A 19801-nucleotide genomic window follows, 5' to 3' on the forward strand; every position below is an offset into this window, starting at 1 on the left:
TAATTTCTCAAGAATGACCCTTCTCACCAACTGTAGAAAGTCTGTTTTGAAAAACCTCAAGTGCTCAGACTACAAGAAACTGCCCCATGGATGTATGAGTCTCCATGAATAAACTCCTGGGACAGAAATGGCTCTTGCAGGTCATCCCACGTTTGCAGTCTCTGCACAGGGGTGGGTCACCCACAGCACCCACCCAACCTCCCTGGAGCTTGGGAGCATCCCCAAAACATTCCCACAGAGCCAGCAGAGCAGGGCAAACCAACACCCTGGTGGCTCTGGGGATAGAGTAACACACAATGACACAGCATAGGAGGAATCCATAATTTCAGAAATTATGTATATATGTAGTGTTTAGCCTTCAAAGCTGAAGCAGAGGAACAGCAGCTGAGCCACTAACATAACAGATTAAAAATGTACTTTTAGGGGGGAAAAAAAAAAGTAGCTGTGCAAAGATACTATTCCTTGCAATTCCTCTGGGAGATTTCTTGTCAGAGAGCAAAAGAGGCTCCGGCTTTTCCTGCCCTGTCTCTAGAGACAAGCTGTGCAGCATCAGACTTCTAAGGCTCAGAGTCTAACCCACAGATCCCATTAACCAACACTCTGTTCTCAGCTCCCAATTACTTCGGATCTTTCAGAAGATGTACATGTTTAATTGAAGTTCTTGAAGTCCCTTGCTCTCCTTCCAACAGAATTGCCTTGCAAAAGATTAGGAGTTTCCCTCCCAAAGTCCCTAATTATCACATTACATACTTTTCACTTTAAGGGTTTTTAATGCAGTAAAAAAAAGGGTTCTAAATTTAAAGAAACCACCAAAAATCAGGCACAAAAGAAAAAAATCAAATATTCCAGTCTAGATGTTGCTGTACACAAAGACAATGCAAATCAGACAAATCAGCCCCACAGGGCTGTACTGTTTAGAGTAAAACCAGTGGGGAAAAGCCTTCTGTACTGGAATATTCTGCATAAGCAGTCAGTTTTATATAACTTTATGTTTACTAACTGTACCAAGTTAGAAAAGGAACCTATCAAGTCACAACAACAACAAAAAAAATAGATTTTGGTAATTAGATTTCGGAAAATAAGAAAAAGCAAACCCACAATTATCAAAAGCTTCAGCTCCTGTATCCAACTGCACCACTGCATGTCAAACGCGTTGAGTCTGCTGAAGATGCAACAAGCAGCCAATGGCACTCCAGCAGCTGTGCATTCCCCTTCCCTGGGAGCACCAACACTGCAACCCATTGCTCCACAAGGAAGGAAGGGGGTGGCCAGGAGCAGGGGCTGTGCCTGGTGTGGCCATGAGCCCCTCACTGGGTGCACACGGCAGGGTGAGGGGAGCCAGCAAAGGAGCAGTACAGATCATGGGAGGAGCTGCAGGGGTGTCAGGAGACAGCAGGGGCAGGACAACAGCACACAGAGCCCACAAAGTACACACAGGGAGCCCCAGGGCATCAAAACCACACCAAACTCATACATATGTGCAGCTTCCCACTCTGTTTAAATGCTTTAAAACAAGGAATTAATTTTTTAGTCTTTGCAGAACATGAAGCAGCCAGTTTCAATAGCTGTCCAGGTTTACAGAGTATTGTTGGAGGGACACCTAGAGCCAACCAAAACCTCAGAAACGTGGAGATGGAGACAAACAGAAATCACAAGAAAATCCTCTTTAAATGTCATAAAATCTTGTCCAGCTCTGCTGCTGGCAGCAAGTCCTTGTTGACCAGCACACAGAGGACACATCCAGCTCCCAGCAGTTGTGCAAGCACACAGCAGCAGGCACTCCTGGACTAATGAGCAGGGATGTGGCCTGGGACCATCAGCTGGTACAGAAGCAAGGCAATCATTGCATGAGACATAACAATGCTCAGCCTTCAAGCCAGAGAGTTCACAGACTTTCAGTGGTCTCAGGTAAAGAACCAGTGGGCAGCCTAGAAATCAGGCAGAATGCTGGTAGTATTTCAGCAATTTCTTAACTCATTCCAAAAGGCATTTGATAAAATCCTCAGCAAGGTACAAAAGCAGAGCAGTGCTGCACAGCCAACAGCACCAGGGATGGCTGGAAGCAGTCAGGGCTGTGGTTTCCCAGACCAAAGGCTGAGACCACCCAGATAGACCCTGGGAGAGGTGCATGCAGGTCTCCCACCAACACTGCCCCTGGGCACAATGCCCATCCAGTCACCACATCTGACATCAGTATTTGTTCATCCAAAGTCTCCCCTCAGCCTGTAGAGGATGTACAGCTGAGACAGATGCACACATCTGCACATCAAGCAGCACACTGAAGCTGGAATGGGTCCAGCACACAGTTAAGACACTTCAGTTTATGTGTGAAGATTTCATTTTTTAATCTTCACATTGTTTTTCTTCCACTCTAATTAGTAGTTGGGAGATAGACTGAATTCCAGGTTTTATTTTTGTATCTTGCTCTAGAAGTAACATGATTAGCCTCATTCCTTGTGCTGAAGGAACACATGTAGAAGTAACAGAACCTGCCAAGTCATTTAAATATAAAGTGGAATAACGTAAGAGTATGTGTTGACAGAGCATTTGCTTAGGCAATTAATAGGAAGAATCAAGGAAGGAAAAATTGATTATGTTGTCTTCCTTAAAGAAAGCTGTCTTAAAGAAACCAAAGTAAGTCTTTCAGATAGAAGGGGGAGTGGCTGCTAAGGAGGCTGAGATTGCTTGTGGAGCACCATGCCTGCAGTCACTGGGAAGGACAGCCTCACATTTCCTGACAGACAGCCTAAACCAAGGCTGGTCCAGCTTGTCCACCAAGGATGGATGGCTTACACTCCCAGCACTCTGGTGGAAGTGTGTCTAACCTGTCCTTACCAGGTGGTAGAACTCCACTGCTTGCTCCAGGCCATCTCCAAGAGCTTTGCTCTCCTGCCACCTAGCCTGAAACTCTTGCTGACATTGAAACCTATGGCTATTTTCTTATCTACTGCAGACAAGGAACAAATTGCTTTCTTCCTGTGAAGGCTGGCACAGAAGAAGGTTGTTATAAGCATTCAAAAATGACATAACTCTTTCACTCCCTAAACACCTGGTAATTCTTACAGGGGGTACTGAGCATTTTCCAGACACAGCACCTAACATGCCTGTCTTGAATTACAGAGCCCAAAGATCAGATGTGACACTTCAGCAATGCTAAAGGAACAGTCCTGCACAATGTCATTCATTTTGTGGGCAGTTTTCAGAGGTTTGTCACTATTGAACCATGTCAAACCTGTGAATTCAAACTTTTTTTCCTCCATGAAATCTCTACCATGTCTACTGCTCCATTCTACAGTTGAGTCTGCACCTGCTTCTTCAATAAGTATCTGTACCTATTGAATAGAAGTCAATTTCAACCATACCTTCAGCTTGACATGATTATTTGACTTCTGTTCTCATCCTCCAGCCTATCTGCACCTTCTTCTAAATTCATCTCACAGGCATCATGCCTCTCACACCTACATTTCCAGCTGGTGATTTCCATGAGGAAATATGGCTATGAAACCTCTTCTGAAGAGACTCTCATCACTTTCCATCAAAAGGTGTCCATCGTGGCATTCAAACTCAGGCCATTTAACTCTATTCCTTTCTTAGCAGAGGCCTGGAGAGTTGACATCCATGATTCAGAGAATCATAGAATAGTTAGAGCTGGAAGGGGACCTTTAAAAGATCATCTAGTCAAACCTCAAACCTACCAGCTCATATACTTTGGAGCTTCTTCTTGTTGCTATTAAAAAGGCAAGGCAGCCTCACCTTCCTCCACACGTAGTGTCATGGGATCAGAATTATGTTTCACCCCTTTTCTTGCAGTTTAATTTTGAGGAACATCAATAGGTTTACCTTCCACCATGATCTTTAGACTTTTGAGCAGACACCTGAAGGCACCTGTCCAGCATGGAGGGTAACACCTCTGCATTTATTTCCTTGCCCACTCTTTATAGAAAGCTGTTCCTCTCATGGTGATTCCAGTTGCTGGAGAACTCTCCAGAAGCCCAGCTCTGACACTTTTGTTATGAATCACTGATGTGTATCTGCAGCATTTTTCTGCCAAGAAAGCAGCACAACAGCAGCACAAATAGGGCTGTGCACTTCTCCTGGATGAGCTCACCTCCCTCATCCCCTGAGCCCTGCTTTGCCAGGCAGAGGTTGGGCAGGTTGGGCTCTTTCAGCTGCCCTGACAGATGTGGTGGGAGCTTCTCATGCACTTCAGCATCCTCCCACACTCCAGGAAGAGCTGGCCAATTTGTGCAATGTGGAAACAGGGTAAGAGAGGCAGGCAGGGGAAGGGCAGAAGGAAAAGTAATCCTTCTTCCCAGTTTTACAGTGGAAGAACAGGTTTATTTAATTGCATTTTAATTTACGAGAATTAGGCTGCAATTTTGTGGGGTGCAACACAGAGCCTGCCCCTGGAAATGTCTGAGGAAGGTGTTTTAAGGATTAGGTAGCATCAGTGTCTGTGGACAGAGGGAGGAAAAGGCAAGAAACAGAGGAAGCAAATTTTAGGCAGCTCAGAAAGGTGGGGATTCCAGCTTCAAAACAGATATCAGATCCCTCTGAAACTTACTGTACTTTATATTTCCAAAGGTACAATGTTACTAAAACTGCTTTTGGGTAGAAGGATGTGCCACAAAACAGCAGTTTTCCAGCAGCACAGCATTAGATGGTCACCCTGCCCACACAACCACCCATCTCCCTCAAGCACCACCTCCTGCTAGTTTTGACTTTCTGCCAAAACCAAATGAGTCAGAGTGTTACTAGGGCCTGCTGGATAGCCACGGTGCTCTGCAGAGATACTGAGGAGGAGGAATGGGGAGCCTATTACTCACTTTTGCCCAAGCACACCAGGTCTGAGAAGATTCTCAAGAGAAGAATAACTTACCCTAACCTAATCCAATCCAACACAAGCTTGCAGGCCAATGACCATGGAGAACCAGGACTTCACTGTTAGATTTCTTTGCAGAGCAAAAATCTTGTTCTCACATTCAGATTTTATTTCAGAAATTAACTTTAGCCTGGAAGTTTGACACCATAGATTAATCACTTTTTTCTATGCAGCAGCATCGTGAATCCAGTCAGGTAATTTTGCTCAAAGATGAGTTCCATGGCAGAGGTCTGTTCTGAGAGGCACAGAGCAGCAAGGCTTCTGGAACAAACAGAGTAACACCATACCATTTTCAGACACCTAAACTGTTTGTTTTAATCTCTTACAATCAGGCACCACATTGAGTGCCAGTGCCCACAGGCTCAGGGAACCCTATAACAAGGGTTTGCAACTGCCAGCTGTCTTCAAAAGGAAGGATTAAACATATTTTTTATTTTTATATCTAGTGATAAATATTCCAAAATCTAGTAATAAAATAAATAAATCAGCAATTTAGGTCCATATTAAAGCATTCACACTCCTCTACATCTAAACCAATAGCAGTTTACCTTGGGAAAGTAAGTTACAGGTGCTAACCAAACTGGACTGATATGAAATCCTTTAAAGCAGAGAAGTGAACAGACATTTTAAATTTAAAAAATCATGGTTTAGACAACACTACCTGTACCCTCTAGACCTCAGATTTACTTGCTATAGCAGTCATTAGTCACTTTCCACTGCCCAGATGACCCACACACATTCCCTGCAGAGCATAAAAATGAGATCAATTGAAAGAACTGGCTATCCAAAGGGATTTTCCAGAACACATTTTCTCTGGCTTCTTGTTTGTTAAATCTACTTCTGTTCTCCAGAGACCCAAACGAGAAAAACAACAGCAGATTAGCTTTTATTATTCTGGCTGATATCTGAAGTAATGGCCCAAGACAGTCAGCAGAATTATAAAGCAGTGAGTGGCTCACCTCCAAGCACTGGAATTAATCCTAGGATCCTGACAGCTCCTCATTATGAGGTCCAGTGGCCTCCAAAAAGATGACTCAGGCTGTGAGCCAGGAAGCACTGAGTCATGAAGCACATCATCATCATCATCAGTGTAAGGGCCTGGGCTGCCAGCACAGCCCCTCGTGTGCCCCTGTGCCAGCACCCGCTCTCTCAGCAGCAGGCACCACACACATATCTATTGCAATCAGCAGAGCTTCACAAGCTTCTGTTAGCTTCAGGTGACTCTGCAGCAGGACCCTAAGATGAGATGGTAACAAACAGCACACACCTGTCCTTGCAGCCTGTTCTCCAGAGGGGATGCAAGGCTGCTCCCTGAGGAGAGGCAAACCCAGTCATAACAGGAGGTGCCACACATTGCCTGAATCTTAGATGTGATTCTGCTGTCATCTTCCAAAGGACAGTCACTCAGGGCTGGCCAAAACCCTCCAATGAAGCCATCTCGTTCATATAGATGATCACCATCCCTCACTGGCTGCTAGAACCTCAACCCAAGACCTGGACACCTGCGGGATGCTCGAGCTCCCTCGGCAGCCACGGCAGGAGGGGAGATCTGGACATGGAGTGATGCTGGGGAATGTGAGCCTTGTGCTCAGCCCATTGAAACCAGAAACTGCATCTCATGTTTCCCCAGCTGCAGCTCCAAACTGAGGAGCTTCCAAAAGTTCAGCTGTGTTCTCGTGGGGCACAAAGTGTCAGCACTTGAGCCTGTTCTAGCAGCGCTCATGGGCTTTTTTCACAAGGGTTTGCTTCTCCTGCTGAACCTACCTCAGCTACCGCCAACTTACTGCTGCATGGAAAGGGAAACAACATGAAACAAAGTAACCCTGCAAAACCATTTTAAAAGAAAAAGCACTACTCTGAGACTGATGCAAAAATCTATTGCAAGAGACCACCACAGAAGAGAGACCTTGACTCGAGCTCCAGAGCAAGAATGCTTCAAATTACCAACCATCCCATCACAGCAAAAACAGTGTTTTCATCTCTATCTTGCAAGTAATTGACCACATTTTTGGAGACATCTGAGATGGATGTGCAGTTTGTACCTACCTTCTCTGTTTCTGTTACCATCACCTGGCTGTTATCCTGGGTATTATCCTCCTCACCTGCAGCATGACCAAGAACCATACAATCACTAAACAGCATCAGGCAGTTTATAAGCATTGTGCCAGCTCAGAGCAGTTCTGACAGTTAAGGAATAACTACAGTGTAAACATGAACTGTACTCTCTCAAAGGCAGGAAGACAGATCTTGAGATGATAAAGCATCTGGGAGAGGAAGAGTGGAGAAAAGCAAACAAATCTCTACAAAGAACTTTGAATAGAAGGCTGTTGGGTTTTTTTGTACCCTCTCATTCAGGCTATCAGTTTCAGGAGCAAAAGTCCACCAGGAGATTAGAGATAAGCAAAGCTCCACTTTTCAAATATATGTAGCCTTTATTTGTCCACTCACAGAACACCAGCTTCAGGCAGTATATTTGTGTTTTTAAGAGCACAGCTCGAGGATTTCCTACAAAGTGCCAGGAAAAGATACCTTTTAGCTGTTCCAGAAATAAATTTTTGGTGAAACAAATTAATAATAGAAAGCAGTACATAAAAGAAACTAGTATTAGCCCTAGACAGAATAATTACAAGAAGTTGCTTTCTTGTCTTCCGTAGTAATAAACCCAGACAGGTTCTCCACTAAAAGCCATAGATTCAATGTCTAGTCCAAGCCAGGATGTAAACCCAGTTGATGTGTTGGACTGGCACCATTCTGTATCATCCACAGACACCAGAGTTTGCATTTGAGGTACTAAAAAGTGATTCTAAATGATCTGGTAACCAAGGAGCATCAAGAACATGGGCTAGGTGACTGATTCAATATTTAAGAATTGCACATAGCCACAGCTGTCACATCTAAGTGTTTCACTCCTTGTCTAATCTCATGGCAACTCCTGTGGGGCAGGCAGGACTGATTTACAAAGATTCAGAAACACAGCCACTCCTGCTGCTGCTGGCCACTGTAATCAGGCCTTGTGGCTTTTAAATTTTTTTTAAACACACACTTCATGCTCAGGTTATACATAAACATGATGAATCGCGAGCAGCACTCCTGGCACAAATGTGTGCAGTAATTAAAAGCCTCCTCCTTCCAGAGTTAGAGCTGTTCTGTCTTTTTACCCCTTTGAGACACCCTCTCTCCTCTCCGTGCAGCATGGCACCTTCCCTACCAGGTGTGTCCATCCCCCCCAAACTGCCACCAGCCCTCAGCTGCCTCTCCCCAGGGTTTCTCCAGCTGGGCCACCCTGGCACAGGATCCAGCCCACGGCAGATGTGGGGGCCTGAGAGCTGGCACTGAAGGAACAGGGGATGTCCGGGAGACCTGGAGCTGTGGCAGTCACAGCATCCAGTAAGCCATTCACATCTTCTTCACTGCATGCAAAATGCTCTGGTTTTACAGGTATAACCTAGCGGTTGTCCTGGAGACCTGGAGCTGTGGCAGTCCCAGCATCCAGTAAGCCATCTTCTTCACTGCATGCAAAATGCTCTGGTTTTACAGGTATAACCTAGCGGTTGTCCAAAAGCTTACAAAAGCTTACCTGAGAATTTTTAGGACAGTTGTGACAGTAAAGACAAAGCAGTGTGGAAGTTACTTCCCTATAGAAATCAGTTGTGCTGATGACAAGGACTTTGAAACTCCCAAGTTTCAGGAAGGGATGGATGACCACAGAGCCACACAAGGCTCCAGGAGGAAGATGCAGGAGCAGCACTTTAGCACCTTTCTGCAAACATCCGCAGCTGCTAACAAGAAAATGCCACTGTCCATAGAGTATTCATGGCCAAGGAATTATCTATGTAAATGAGATTCCTAAACCTGTTTACTTGCAGATACATCAGGGTAACCCCAGGTCATTTAGCAACAAAGCAGGGGCTCTGAGCCTCAGCCTAAGGGAGATCCAAATTCACTTTTCACATTTCTTATCAGGTTACAGAAGATGTTCCTTGTAAAAACAGACTTTTCATTTCCAGTTTCGATAAAAAGGAACAGAGAGAGCCTGTCTTAATAATTCTAGCACTTCATTGAAACACTGTTCAATCTGTTACTCCCATCTCCATATTGGGGGTGTTTGAACCCAACTTTGATGTTTCAGAAGTGAGTTTCATAATTCTGTGGAAACCAACCCTTCTGCTTCTATCTCCAGGTTTCATGAAGTCTTACCCAGAACACATTCACCCTTCACATAAAGGTAATTGTGCCTTGCTTCATGAAACCCAAAACAATTGCTCAAGGTGAACAGCTGCATTCATGGAGCATTAACTTGGACAGGATTTTAGTATCAACACAGCTACGTTAACTAAGTCACTGTTCAAAAGAAGCAGTGACAATAAATCTTTTAGTGAATTATCTGCATAGTTTACCCAAAATAGAGCTTACTGTAGTTCAGAAGTGAACTACATCTAACTGAGAAAGAGTCAGGCAGCAGCTAAGGAAGAATAGAAGGTGCTTGAAATGGGATTCTGAGCACTGGATGTGGAACAGGGAAGAGTAAAATAGCATGGAAGAGAAGGAGTGGTAGAGTTGTGACATTCACAACTGGTCCATGTTTATGTTGCAGGTAGAATTTGAGAGCCCATTATCACACCTGCTTTCCAAAAGGCACCACAAAGCGATCGGCTAATGAATTCAAGTCATTACAGTAAGAGAAAAAGCAGGTCGCCCGACCTGTACACATGGGTTGCATCATACCTTTCCCCGTTCCCTTCTGATAGGCAGGGAATTACAGACTGTGCCGGGAAACGCCGCCACCTGCCCGGCCGGCGGGGAGCGCTGCCGGTGCCCATCGGCACCGGGCTGCAGCAGCAGCAGCAGCGGCAGGGCTGAGCCGCTCGGGGCGGGCACGGTGGGCCCGGCTGCGGGCAGGGGCCGGGCACAGCAGCACGGCGGCAGGTGCGCCCCACGGAGCCAGAGCCGGAGCAGCAGAGCTGCTGCTGCCCAGCGCATCCCGGGCCGACACTGCCGTGCCCCCCAGACCCTTCCGCAGGCAGCTCCCGCTCGCACCGACCGCCCCATCCCGGGGCCGTCAGCGATGGGGGAGCGCTGAGAACCCAGAGACGCGTCCCCGGCGGGGCCGGGATGCAGCCGGGCTGCGGCAGCGCGCAGCGCTCCCCGCTCGCAGCCCCAACCCTTCCTCCCTCCTCCCATCCCGCAGGCTGCGGGATGCGGCGGGATGCGGGGGGACCCTCCCGGGGCGTCCCTGCGCGCACAGTGCCGGGGGCGCTGTGCTGAGTCACGGCCGGGCCCCCATCCCGCACTCACCTGCGGGCCGCGGCCGCTCCGCGCCCCGCCGGGGGCAGCGCGGCCGGAGCCGGGCGGGCAGCGCGCCGCGCCCGCTCCATTGCAGGCTCCGCGCTCCCGGAACCCCTCCGCGGGGTCGCCGCTGCCGCCGCTCTCCTCCCCGGCGGGGCGCCCCTCCCGCACAGGTGCCATGGCCCCGCCCCTCCCGCACAGGTGCCATGGCCCCGCCCCTCCCGCACAGGTGCGCTGCCCCGCCCGGAGCGCCCCTTGCCGGCCGGGCCCTGCGCTGCCCCTCCCCGGCTCCCAGCCCCGCGGTTCCCCCGGCGAGGACAGGACACGCAGCGTGTTCCTTTCTTCGGTGTTTTTCCTGCCATGGTCTTCCTGCCAGGTTCTTCCTGCTGCCTGCTTAACGTGGAGATAGAATGCCCTAAATCACACCAAATCTTTGGGGAAAACACTTAGGCGTGGGTGCCATGCTGCATGGGCTCATCTTCTGTCAATTTGTCTCACAGTGTAAAATACACCCTGAGCTGTCCCTAGTTTCATTTTGTCCGGTTTTGGAATCAGCTTTTATTTCTTTTCCCAAATACTTGCACACCTACATTGTGCATTGCATGCACACATACACCTATAAAGATACATCTCTAAATACTTTCTTCCTTAAATACAGCTATGGAGTTTCCTACACAAAAAGAGGAGTTAACTTTTAGAAGATGCCCCTTCAGTTCTGGGGAGCAAACCTTGCCACAGGTGATCCCTACTGATTCCTATTTTTGAAACATTTAGTGTCTTAGTTCCATCAATGCATTTTTTTTTCTTTTTAGCCTATTTCTATTCCCAGAATTATATTTTATACAAGGATTTCACAATCATCATTTGCTCAACATACACTCATTTAAAGTTTGTTACTTTTTTTTCATTCTCAAATACCCCAAATTATACAAGATTTCATCAAGGCTTTTTTTCCAAAGCACTTGGAAACCAAAGCCACGTTCCTTTGCTTTTTTAGCAAGTCATTGTGTCCCTGTTCCAGAGGCTGGGCTGCCTGTAGGAGATGCTCACTCCGGCACCATGAGTGCCACTGCTCTCAAGATGGCAGAGGGACAGCTCTTCATTATCCCATCCACAATCCAGGGCAGACTCCATAGATCTCATCTCATTTTTGCTGTGATTCATTTTCTTTTATCTTCTCCAAACGCAATCTTCTATCAGTAGAGGTTTGCCCAGCCATCATGCTTTCCTCACCTGGCCACGATGACAGGGCTCCCCTGTCAGCAGAACCAGCTCAGAGGGACTGAGGAGGGAGGCAGCCTCTGCAGGTTGTGTGTTTGTACTCTTTTACCTGGGGGAATTATTTATTGTTTGCCTCTGAGTTTGTTTTTTAATAGCTGTAAAATTTACTCGGTGCGCTCATAAGTACCTGGGCAATATTTGCCTTCTTTTTCCTGTTCCTTGGATATCTGAAAAATGCACAAAAATTTGTAAGATGTTAATTTGAAGAGTAAAATTACAGCCCTGATGGTGCAGCTGGGAGCCTTGCCACTGATGCCAGTGGGATAGGATCTCATCCAGGGACACAGTGGAAAGCAGGAATGAAAGTGCATGGCTGGGGCCAGCACCTGGTGGGTATTTTAAAACATCTCTTTGTCAACCACAAGTCAATATTTATCTGATCTGCCTACAGAGTTATGTCATTATAATAATTCCCAGGTATTAAAATAGAGCTCAGCATTCACAGCCAGCTTCTCCCTAATTCCTCTTCAGGTGCACATGTAGGTTAGTGGGAATGGGTCTCAGTGAGGATGTCAGCATCCAGCTGATGAGAATTCAGGTTTTGTTAATCAAACTCACTCTAAACTTAATAGAGAGAAAAAATAAGGGGGTAATTTCTACTTATTGTTAATTTTAATATGCCAGTGGCATCAATAGCACTGCAAAAGACTAGATGAGTAGGATTCTCAGAGTGTTTAAAAGAAGTAATTTATAAACTGTCCAGTAGCAAAAAAAAAAAAAAAAAGGCTTTTAGAGCTTTATCTAGTGAAACTGCCTCATCCAGAGCCAAAATATCTCACTAATAGCTGGTTAGTATTTAGCTACATTTTCACAAGGGAAGAAAATCACCCCTGGGCTGAGGAAAACCATGAAAGATGAGAATACAAAAGATAACTTTTGAGAAAGCTGAGAATAGTGCCTTGTGCTGAAGGCATTTCCTTAACAACAACGGGTGTCATTGTCATGATGGTGGGTAATTTTGCCTTCAGCATCAACAAAGTTAAGAGTGAAGTACAAGTTCCAGGGCTGGGGGTGGATGATGATGCTAACAGAGCACAGCTCGGTTCTCAGATGTCAGCCTGAGTTTGCAATCCTGACAGCCAGATAAGCCTTGTTTTCCCTCAAGCTGAGGGAGTGGGTCTGGAGGAGCAAAACACGAGCACAGGTTTTACTGTCACTCTACAGACAGCAGCCACATTTCACTGTGGAAGATCACACTGAGAGTTATTTCTGCTGAGCTCCTCTGAGGAGGCAGTGGCTTATGAGTTACAAACGCTACTGTCAGAACTGTGGTTTTCCAAACAAAAAGCACTGAAGTGACAGGAGCATGAACAAGCTGAAGCTGCTGCAGTAGGTGGAGAGCCAGTGCTTGATGAGATGTGTCTGGTAGCAGGGAGAGGCTTGGCAGTGTCTCTTGTACCTGGAGGGAGGCTGAGGATTTGGCAGGGCAGAGCGACAAACACCAGCACACTGTGGCCTGGGACCACTGAACCTGGCAGTGAGATCAGGGCTGTGCCACAGGGAGGGGTGGCACTCAGAAATCCTACAGAGATCCTTTGGCCATGAAGGGAAGACAGGAATCCCACCAACTCGTCAAGTACTACAGCGTTGTATTTAAACAGGTTTGAACAAATTTCCTCCTCAGATTCATCCCACGTGTTTTCATTTCCTCCGTCATTTTCTCAACTTACTTAGAGCCCAACTCCTAATTTCATCTTCCTTCACCATTTTCTGGCAATTTGCATTTTTTACTCTTTATTCTGAGAAAGAAACCATTAAAATGTGTATGCTTTAATACTACAAGTTACAAGCACTCTTTTTATAAGACTTTTGCTTTTTCATTATATTTAGTTGACAAGCTACTGAACATATTATTCTGGATCTGAGACTTTCAGTACTGAATGTCAGACCCAACCACCCACTAACCTTGCAGGCAACAAAATGGAGCTTTCTCAGATTAGCTGGAAGAACTGAAGATTTTGAAATATGGTGAAGAGATGAAAAAAAACTGTAAAAATTGCCCTTAGAAACCAACACATGAGAGACTATGGTTTCCACAGCACTTGAGTTTTTGCTTTTGATTTAATGCCTATCAAAGGTCAAACAAAATTCAGTTTGAAGAAATGTTTTTAGAGAAAAAAAATTGCAGGAAAGGTCAATAAAGAAAGAATCTGCACAGCTGTAATGGGTCTCAAGTCTGCACACTTTGTAGGCCTTTTCTGACTAAGAGAAAATGTTTTCTATGCCAATATCTTCATTCATTTAGCTGAGTGATACAGAAAGATTGGAACCTCTGATACCTCTGCAGCCTTTAATGCACTGAACACGCAGCAATTGTCATTGCACAGATGGTTGGAAAATGTAAAGCTGCAGCACACAGAGTGTGTTAAATACATCAGTCCTTTGGGCTCCAAACTGTTCACCAAGTCCTACAACTTAGACATGGAGGAAAATGGAACTGTAGACCCATTTGTTAATAATTCTCACATATTATTAAAATATCCTTATTTTATATATATGTGATTGTATTTTCAGTTTTAGAGAATGTAAGTACAAAAGCAAAGCAAAGTTTAGCACTTGGGAAGATGAAAGCAGCTCCAAAAACTGCAGGAAAGGGAATGTGCTGAAGCTGTTGCTGCTGTCTTGGGTAGAAATAATTAACTTTTCTGTTTGCAGTGTAAGTAACCAGATAATTCCATGTAATTGCTTATGATTTGCATTGCTTGAAATGGTATTGCTAATTTCCAGAGAAGATTAGCATGTTATTTAAATAATTATTCTGCACCATATCACTTGGACACTTCAATTGCACATATATCTACTGTGAAATTCCTAGAGGTGTTCACAATGTTTCTGGTTATTTGTAGGCTACCTTTGCTATTGCAGTGTTCTAGGAGACAACAGCAGAAGAAGAATTAATAATGTTGTAGTGAAATGTTGAACTTAACCCCTAAGAATCTTTAAAAACTTAACAATCATAAGAATTGACCTATCTGATTATCTTATTTAAAATGCCATATACCAGCTCTCTGGAAGAAAGAATCTGATTTTACCAACAACAATCTAGGCTTAAAATGGTAAAAACTTCTCTTTCTCTGTGCTGAGTGTGGCCTCAATGTAGTTGAAACTGTTGAAATGGTTTTTAGTGGTTTTTTTGCAGCAGCTCCCATGCTGCTGTCTGGTGATCCCTGCTTACAGCACTCGGTGCCTGCACTGAAGGGATGGCACAAAGACAAGGGAATCCAGCAGGTTCTGTAAATCACTGCTGCAAAAGGGCCTGGAAGGGTCTTTGCTAAGAGTGACCAGCTCCAGATCCTTACACCCAGCTCCCCTGGCAATGGTCAGGCTGTCAGTACAGCTTTGCTGAAGAGACAAGAGCACTGCTGGAAGGGCACAGCTGGGCAAACATCCTTTCCCTTTGCTTGCTCTGTTCTGAGACATCTCCTGGCATGGGCTCTTCCATGAATCCTCATTCAGCAAGTGTAAGAATGGAGACAAGAATGCAGTTCTCAAGTAATTATTATCAAATACAGGGTAATACCCTACTTTTGACAACTGCCTTTTCCTTCAAGAAAGCCATTATTCTGGAAAAGCCAGTTGTGGTCTGAGCCCACATGCACAGCAGGAAGCCTGAGCACAGTGTGCTGCCTTGGAGCAGCCAGCTGCTAATGGGCAGCTCACAGCCAGCTGTACAAACCTGAACAAAAGCCAGGGAAAGGAGCTGCTGAGTTTAATCCTGCACCTCTTGTGGGGCACAGCTGATACTCACCAGTGCTGGGGAGCAGTGGTTTATCCAGCCATGCCAGAGAGCATTTCCAAATGCCCTCTTTAGCCAGCATGCTCTCCATGGTTCCTCCTGCTGTTCAGAGCACAGGATGGATCTGAGAGCCAGGTACCTCTCTGCCCTGCCCCTTCTCTTTGTGGCACCTCACATGCATCAAACTTCCTGCCATCACCCCTAAAGCTGCAGCTTTATGTCTTCCAAGTGTTTATCCCTGCGTTATGGCAGCATGAGTCACTGCTGTCAAACACCTGTTTGGAATGCAAGAGACATTTTGCTTTTGTCTAAAATCTATTTGCAGTGTGGAGCTGGGCTCTGCCAGGGCAGGTCAGCCTGGCCATCAGGTTGTTTGGTCCCTGCAGAGATTCAGCCAACAAAAAGCATCCTGTGAAGGGCAGCAGAGGCTTTTTCTGGGAGCTGCTGACCTCTTAAATTATGTTTTTTCAGGCAATTTATGAGTTTCAGCAAAGTCTGGTCTTCAGGAGTGAACGTCCAGAGAAAAAAGGGTGGGAGTGGAAAACGAGCAAATAAATGGTTTGAGATTTGTGCAGCCAGTTCATAGGTTTATCTTTAGTTCATACATTTATTTTGTTTGCATGCATGAACTTTGCATAACTAATGCCTTTTAAACTACTAAGAAATACATGCTCAGTCAATTCATTCAACTATGAACAGCTTTGAAATTTTCTACTTTTCATTCTATGCCACCCACATTACAGATGTCATCCTAAAAAACATAAATAGCTCTTGGGTTTTTCTGCTTTATTTCTACTATTTACATGACAAGCCTTAATGTCATTGATCCTATTTTAAAGACAGCAAAAAATCCCACATCCATATGTCAATGCTTTGACATTGATTGACTGGCAGCAAACCAAGAAGCATGCATATGTACATTTTTTAAGGTATAGTGGATAGAAACAACCATTAGGAGGTCTAAGAGCATTTACCTTGATTCATTAAAAATAATACAAGTTATCCACTTCAAACAGTGGAAGCTGTGAAATTAATTGTACAGAGCAGTGGGAAAAACCTTTAATAACCTGTGAATTAGCCCTGATTCTAGAAACCACTACTCAGCTGCTGCTGAAGCAGGAGCCCTGCTGTTCTTACCTGTGGATAAATGAAGCAGATTGTTTTTTTCAGGTGTGATCAGTGTGTTTACAGAGCCTGAGCCTGTCCTGCCCTTCCTTTCTGAAGTAGTTCGCAAACCCTTAAAACTGTGACCATCTTTGGAGCAGTGGAAGGAAAAAAGGAAAAGGGGCCCATATGGGAGACAGAAATACAGGGCTGAGCTCCATTTAGAGACCTCCTTGTGGAGACATCACTGAACTGGGGGCAGGCAGATAGAGCAGGGCCTTGCCTGGGCAGCTCCCTCCTCCCTCTTCAGAACAGAATCAGAAATGATCCTTCACATCTAATAACTTGGAGTAGGAGAGATTTTCTACTATACCTCATTCCAGACCAAACATTTTGCTGTTGAAATGTATTTAAATATCACCACATGGCTGGATACGGGGGGAGGGAGTTTGAACTTTTTTTTTTGGAGATGAATATGGCCATACTTTGTTATCTCCCTTTAATTAAAACTCTATCAACTGCATGGAGGGTTATTTTAATATTATTTTTAACTATCTTAGTAAAATATTTCCTCTGCATCAAGCTTTTGAATGTCAGATGTCATCTGAGAGGTGTTCAACCACACCTGAGAGAAGCTGCTGCACTCTGCCTGGGAGGGGGGATACCAGGGCAGAATTTACTGTGGCTCTTGCACACACACTGGGCAAGCCAACAAGACTTGAGCAGTGACTGTTTTAGAGAAGACATCCATGCCCACCCCATTACCTTTCTATTTATTTGTGCTCTTTTGGGGAATATGCAGTTTTGAAAAGCAATGGCAGCACACAGAACTTTTAACTATGATTGTTGACCATCCATCACGGATCATCCATCTGGCTGGCAGCTTTCCTAGCAATGGCCAGGAGAAAATCAGGTTTTAACTCTCTTCCTTAGTGGTTATGAGGTCTCTTGCAGTGCAAGAGTTGGTAGAATCTGTATTCCTTGGGAGCTTTCTTGCATTAGCATCTACAAATCCACACCACAACTCTGAAATCAATGTTCAAGCTTCCTGCAGAATTAATACAGAAACTTGGGATAAACTTCTAAAATCTTATTTGAAGTCTTAGGCAATCAAAAAGACAAAACAACATAAATAAATAAACCAAAAATATGGATCTAAATATGTTGGGTAAAAATGTTTCTCTGAGATTAGGGGATAAGGTTTTTGAAGGCAGAAGTGTTTACATAGATTTGAGGTGGTCCTAAGAAAAATTCTTTTGAATATGGTATTTTTCTCTCTGCACAAAACCCCCAGTCAGTATAGATCACATCTCCTAAAATGAGATATATGTTGGTTTCTAGCATGGAGAATTAATTGCCTCTTCTGTTGTTGATAAAATCATTCAAAGGTCTCTTTTGAAGTCCCTGCCAAACTAAGCTTGTTTTTTACTGATTTTATAATCTGCATATGAAGGACTTGATCTGGAATGGAACCTCAGCCTGGATCCTGATTATATTCCCTCAGGTCTAAAAGCAGAAAACTTGTGCATGCAGGGCCTGATTCTATACTGGCTAAGGAAGGTGCAACTAGAACAACTGCAATGAATCCCATGGAAATCTTCCAAATCTGGGTTTACAAATTTAGTCCACATTTTTGTAGGGAAAACAACTGTGAATAAGAAATGTCAATTTAATCAATTTTCAGTTATTCTTACTCATAAAACTCAGAAACCATACACTCTTATTAATGTAATTTAGATTTTAAATTGGGATGAAGGAATCTCTTTCTTGACTCAGCTAGGACAGCATTTTTAGCTAATTGAAGAGCTTTCTCTCCAATGATTACATCCTGACTTCTCACCCCATCAGAAAGACATCCCAGTTGTTAGTTGGTTTCATTACAAAATATTTAATATCTAATCAACCCATTAGAATCAAGATTCTCAACTTCCTCACCAAGACTGTGAGAACGCGTGGGCCAGCAGCAGGGACAATGCAGCAGGAGCATGCCAAGTGACAAATCAGATAAGTGACAAATCAGATAAGTGACAAATCAGATATGCCTCTCTTCTAGAGTTACGGTCACCCCTGCAGGGCCAGCTCAGAAGTTGGCAGCACCCCTGGCAGTCTCCGTGCCCCTGTGGTGCTGGAGATCTCTGCACTGTGTCTGAGGCACTTGGCGTGCTCAGCAGAGCCCACTGGCTGCTCCTGCGTCCCCTCTGAGCCGCCTCCTCCCGGGGCTGTGCACTCCTGCTCTCTCGGGTTTCCTTCACACGCCAGATCTTCCCAGTCCCTGCTCCTTCCTGCTCTTGCCTGAACATTTCCTTCCTGCAGGGAAGGCACCCAAGTGCACACAGGGCCCAGCATGTGGTTGATAGAACAACAAAACAATGTCTTCTGTTGGAATCTAGAATTGTTCCCAATTCACCTCTAACACTTATTTTTTTGTTTTTCTGACTAGTACCTCTTCTAAAAGCAGAGGCTGGGCTTCTCCAGGGTTGCAAAGACCCAAGTAGATTTTAGGCTCATGTCAAGCAATGTTTAAATTTGCTATTTCTTGTGAGATGTTAAAGTTTATTGAAGAACCACAAAAAAACCCCAACAAACCAACTTCCATGTGTTCAGCTCAAAACAAACAAACAAATTATAATTTTAATATTTGCATATATGCAATAGCATGAATGCAAAAAAAAATCCCAAATTCTTCATCTGTTTCTCATTCTGAATTGATTCAAGCATATATACATAATATTGTGGCCTGAGCAATAGTAGTTGTTTCCAAGCTGTCTTAAATGAAATGTCCCTGTCATTATCAAGGACAAAAATTTGGCCACTTTGAAGCTGATGACAAAAATTCTTAACCAGCTTCACTGGCTCAGGATTTCACTTCAGAGATAACCATCCCTATTTTTACTCAAGGTTACCAATGATATCCTGAAATAAAATCAGTAACTGGAATGTGTACTGTGTCTTCTAAACAGAGTTCCCAGAGGACTAAGTAATCTGTTAAAGTGATTCCATAGGCTATGTAATTGCTATGCAAGGACAATTTGGGTAGCAAAAAGCAACTGCCCAAGAGCTAATAGCCATGCTGGCATTCACTAATTACTCTAATCACAATTAATAATAATTATTAATCTTGTTTTTATACATTTTCCTACCCAGCTGCTTTATTGTGGCCAACAGAACCATAATTTTGAGCCCCCAGGTGCCACTGAGACACAGCAGTTCCACATCTAAAAATTCCCTGCTCTGCAGAAATCCCCCTCCTTGCAGAGGCTGCTGCTCCAAGCAAGCCCAAACAGGCTCTGCCAGCCCCACACTGACACCTAATTCAGCACCCAGTGTTGGATTAAATTTTCACTGTTACTCTGAAGTGCAGAAAACACAGAGCTGTTTAAAACAAAAGGCTTCTCTGAGGCTTTCCCTCTTTTTCTCTTTTTAGCTTGTTCCTTTTTGGGAAAAAAAAAAAAAAAAACAAAAAAAAAACCACAAACAAAAAAAACAACAGTTAAATCCAAGAATGAAATTTC

The 19801-nt window shown here is 44.5% G+C and overlaps 1 protein-coding gene across 1 annotated transcript in view; it reads right to left on the minus strand.

The window, feature by feature from the left end:
- SGPP2 (sphingosine-1-phosphate phosphatase 2) overlaps positions 1-10348 on the minus strand; it is a 30786-nt gene extending 20438 nt beyond the window's left edge. Inside the window, exon 1 of the mRNA XM_039722289.1 lies at positions 10178-10348. Coding sequence (XP_039578223.1) covers positions 10178-10348 — 171 coding nt within the window. The remainder of the gene's footprint in view (positions 1-10177) is intronic.
- Positions 10349-19801: the final 9453 nt, after the last annotated feature.

This window comes from Passer montanus, unplaced genomic scaffold, assembly GCF_014805655.1.
Source record: "Passer montanus isolate IOZ18808 unplaced genomic scaffold, ASM1480565v1 scaffold48, whole genome shotgun sequence".
Lineage (NCBI taxonomy): Eukaryota > Metazoa > Chordata > Aves > Passeriformes > Passeridae > Passer > Passer montanus.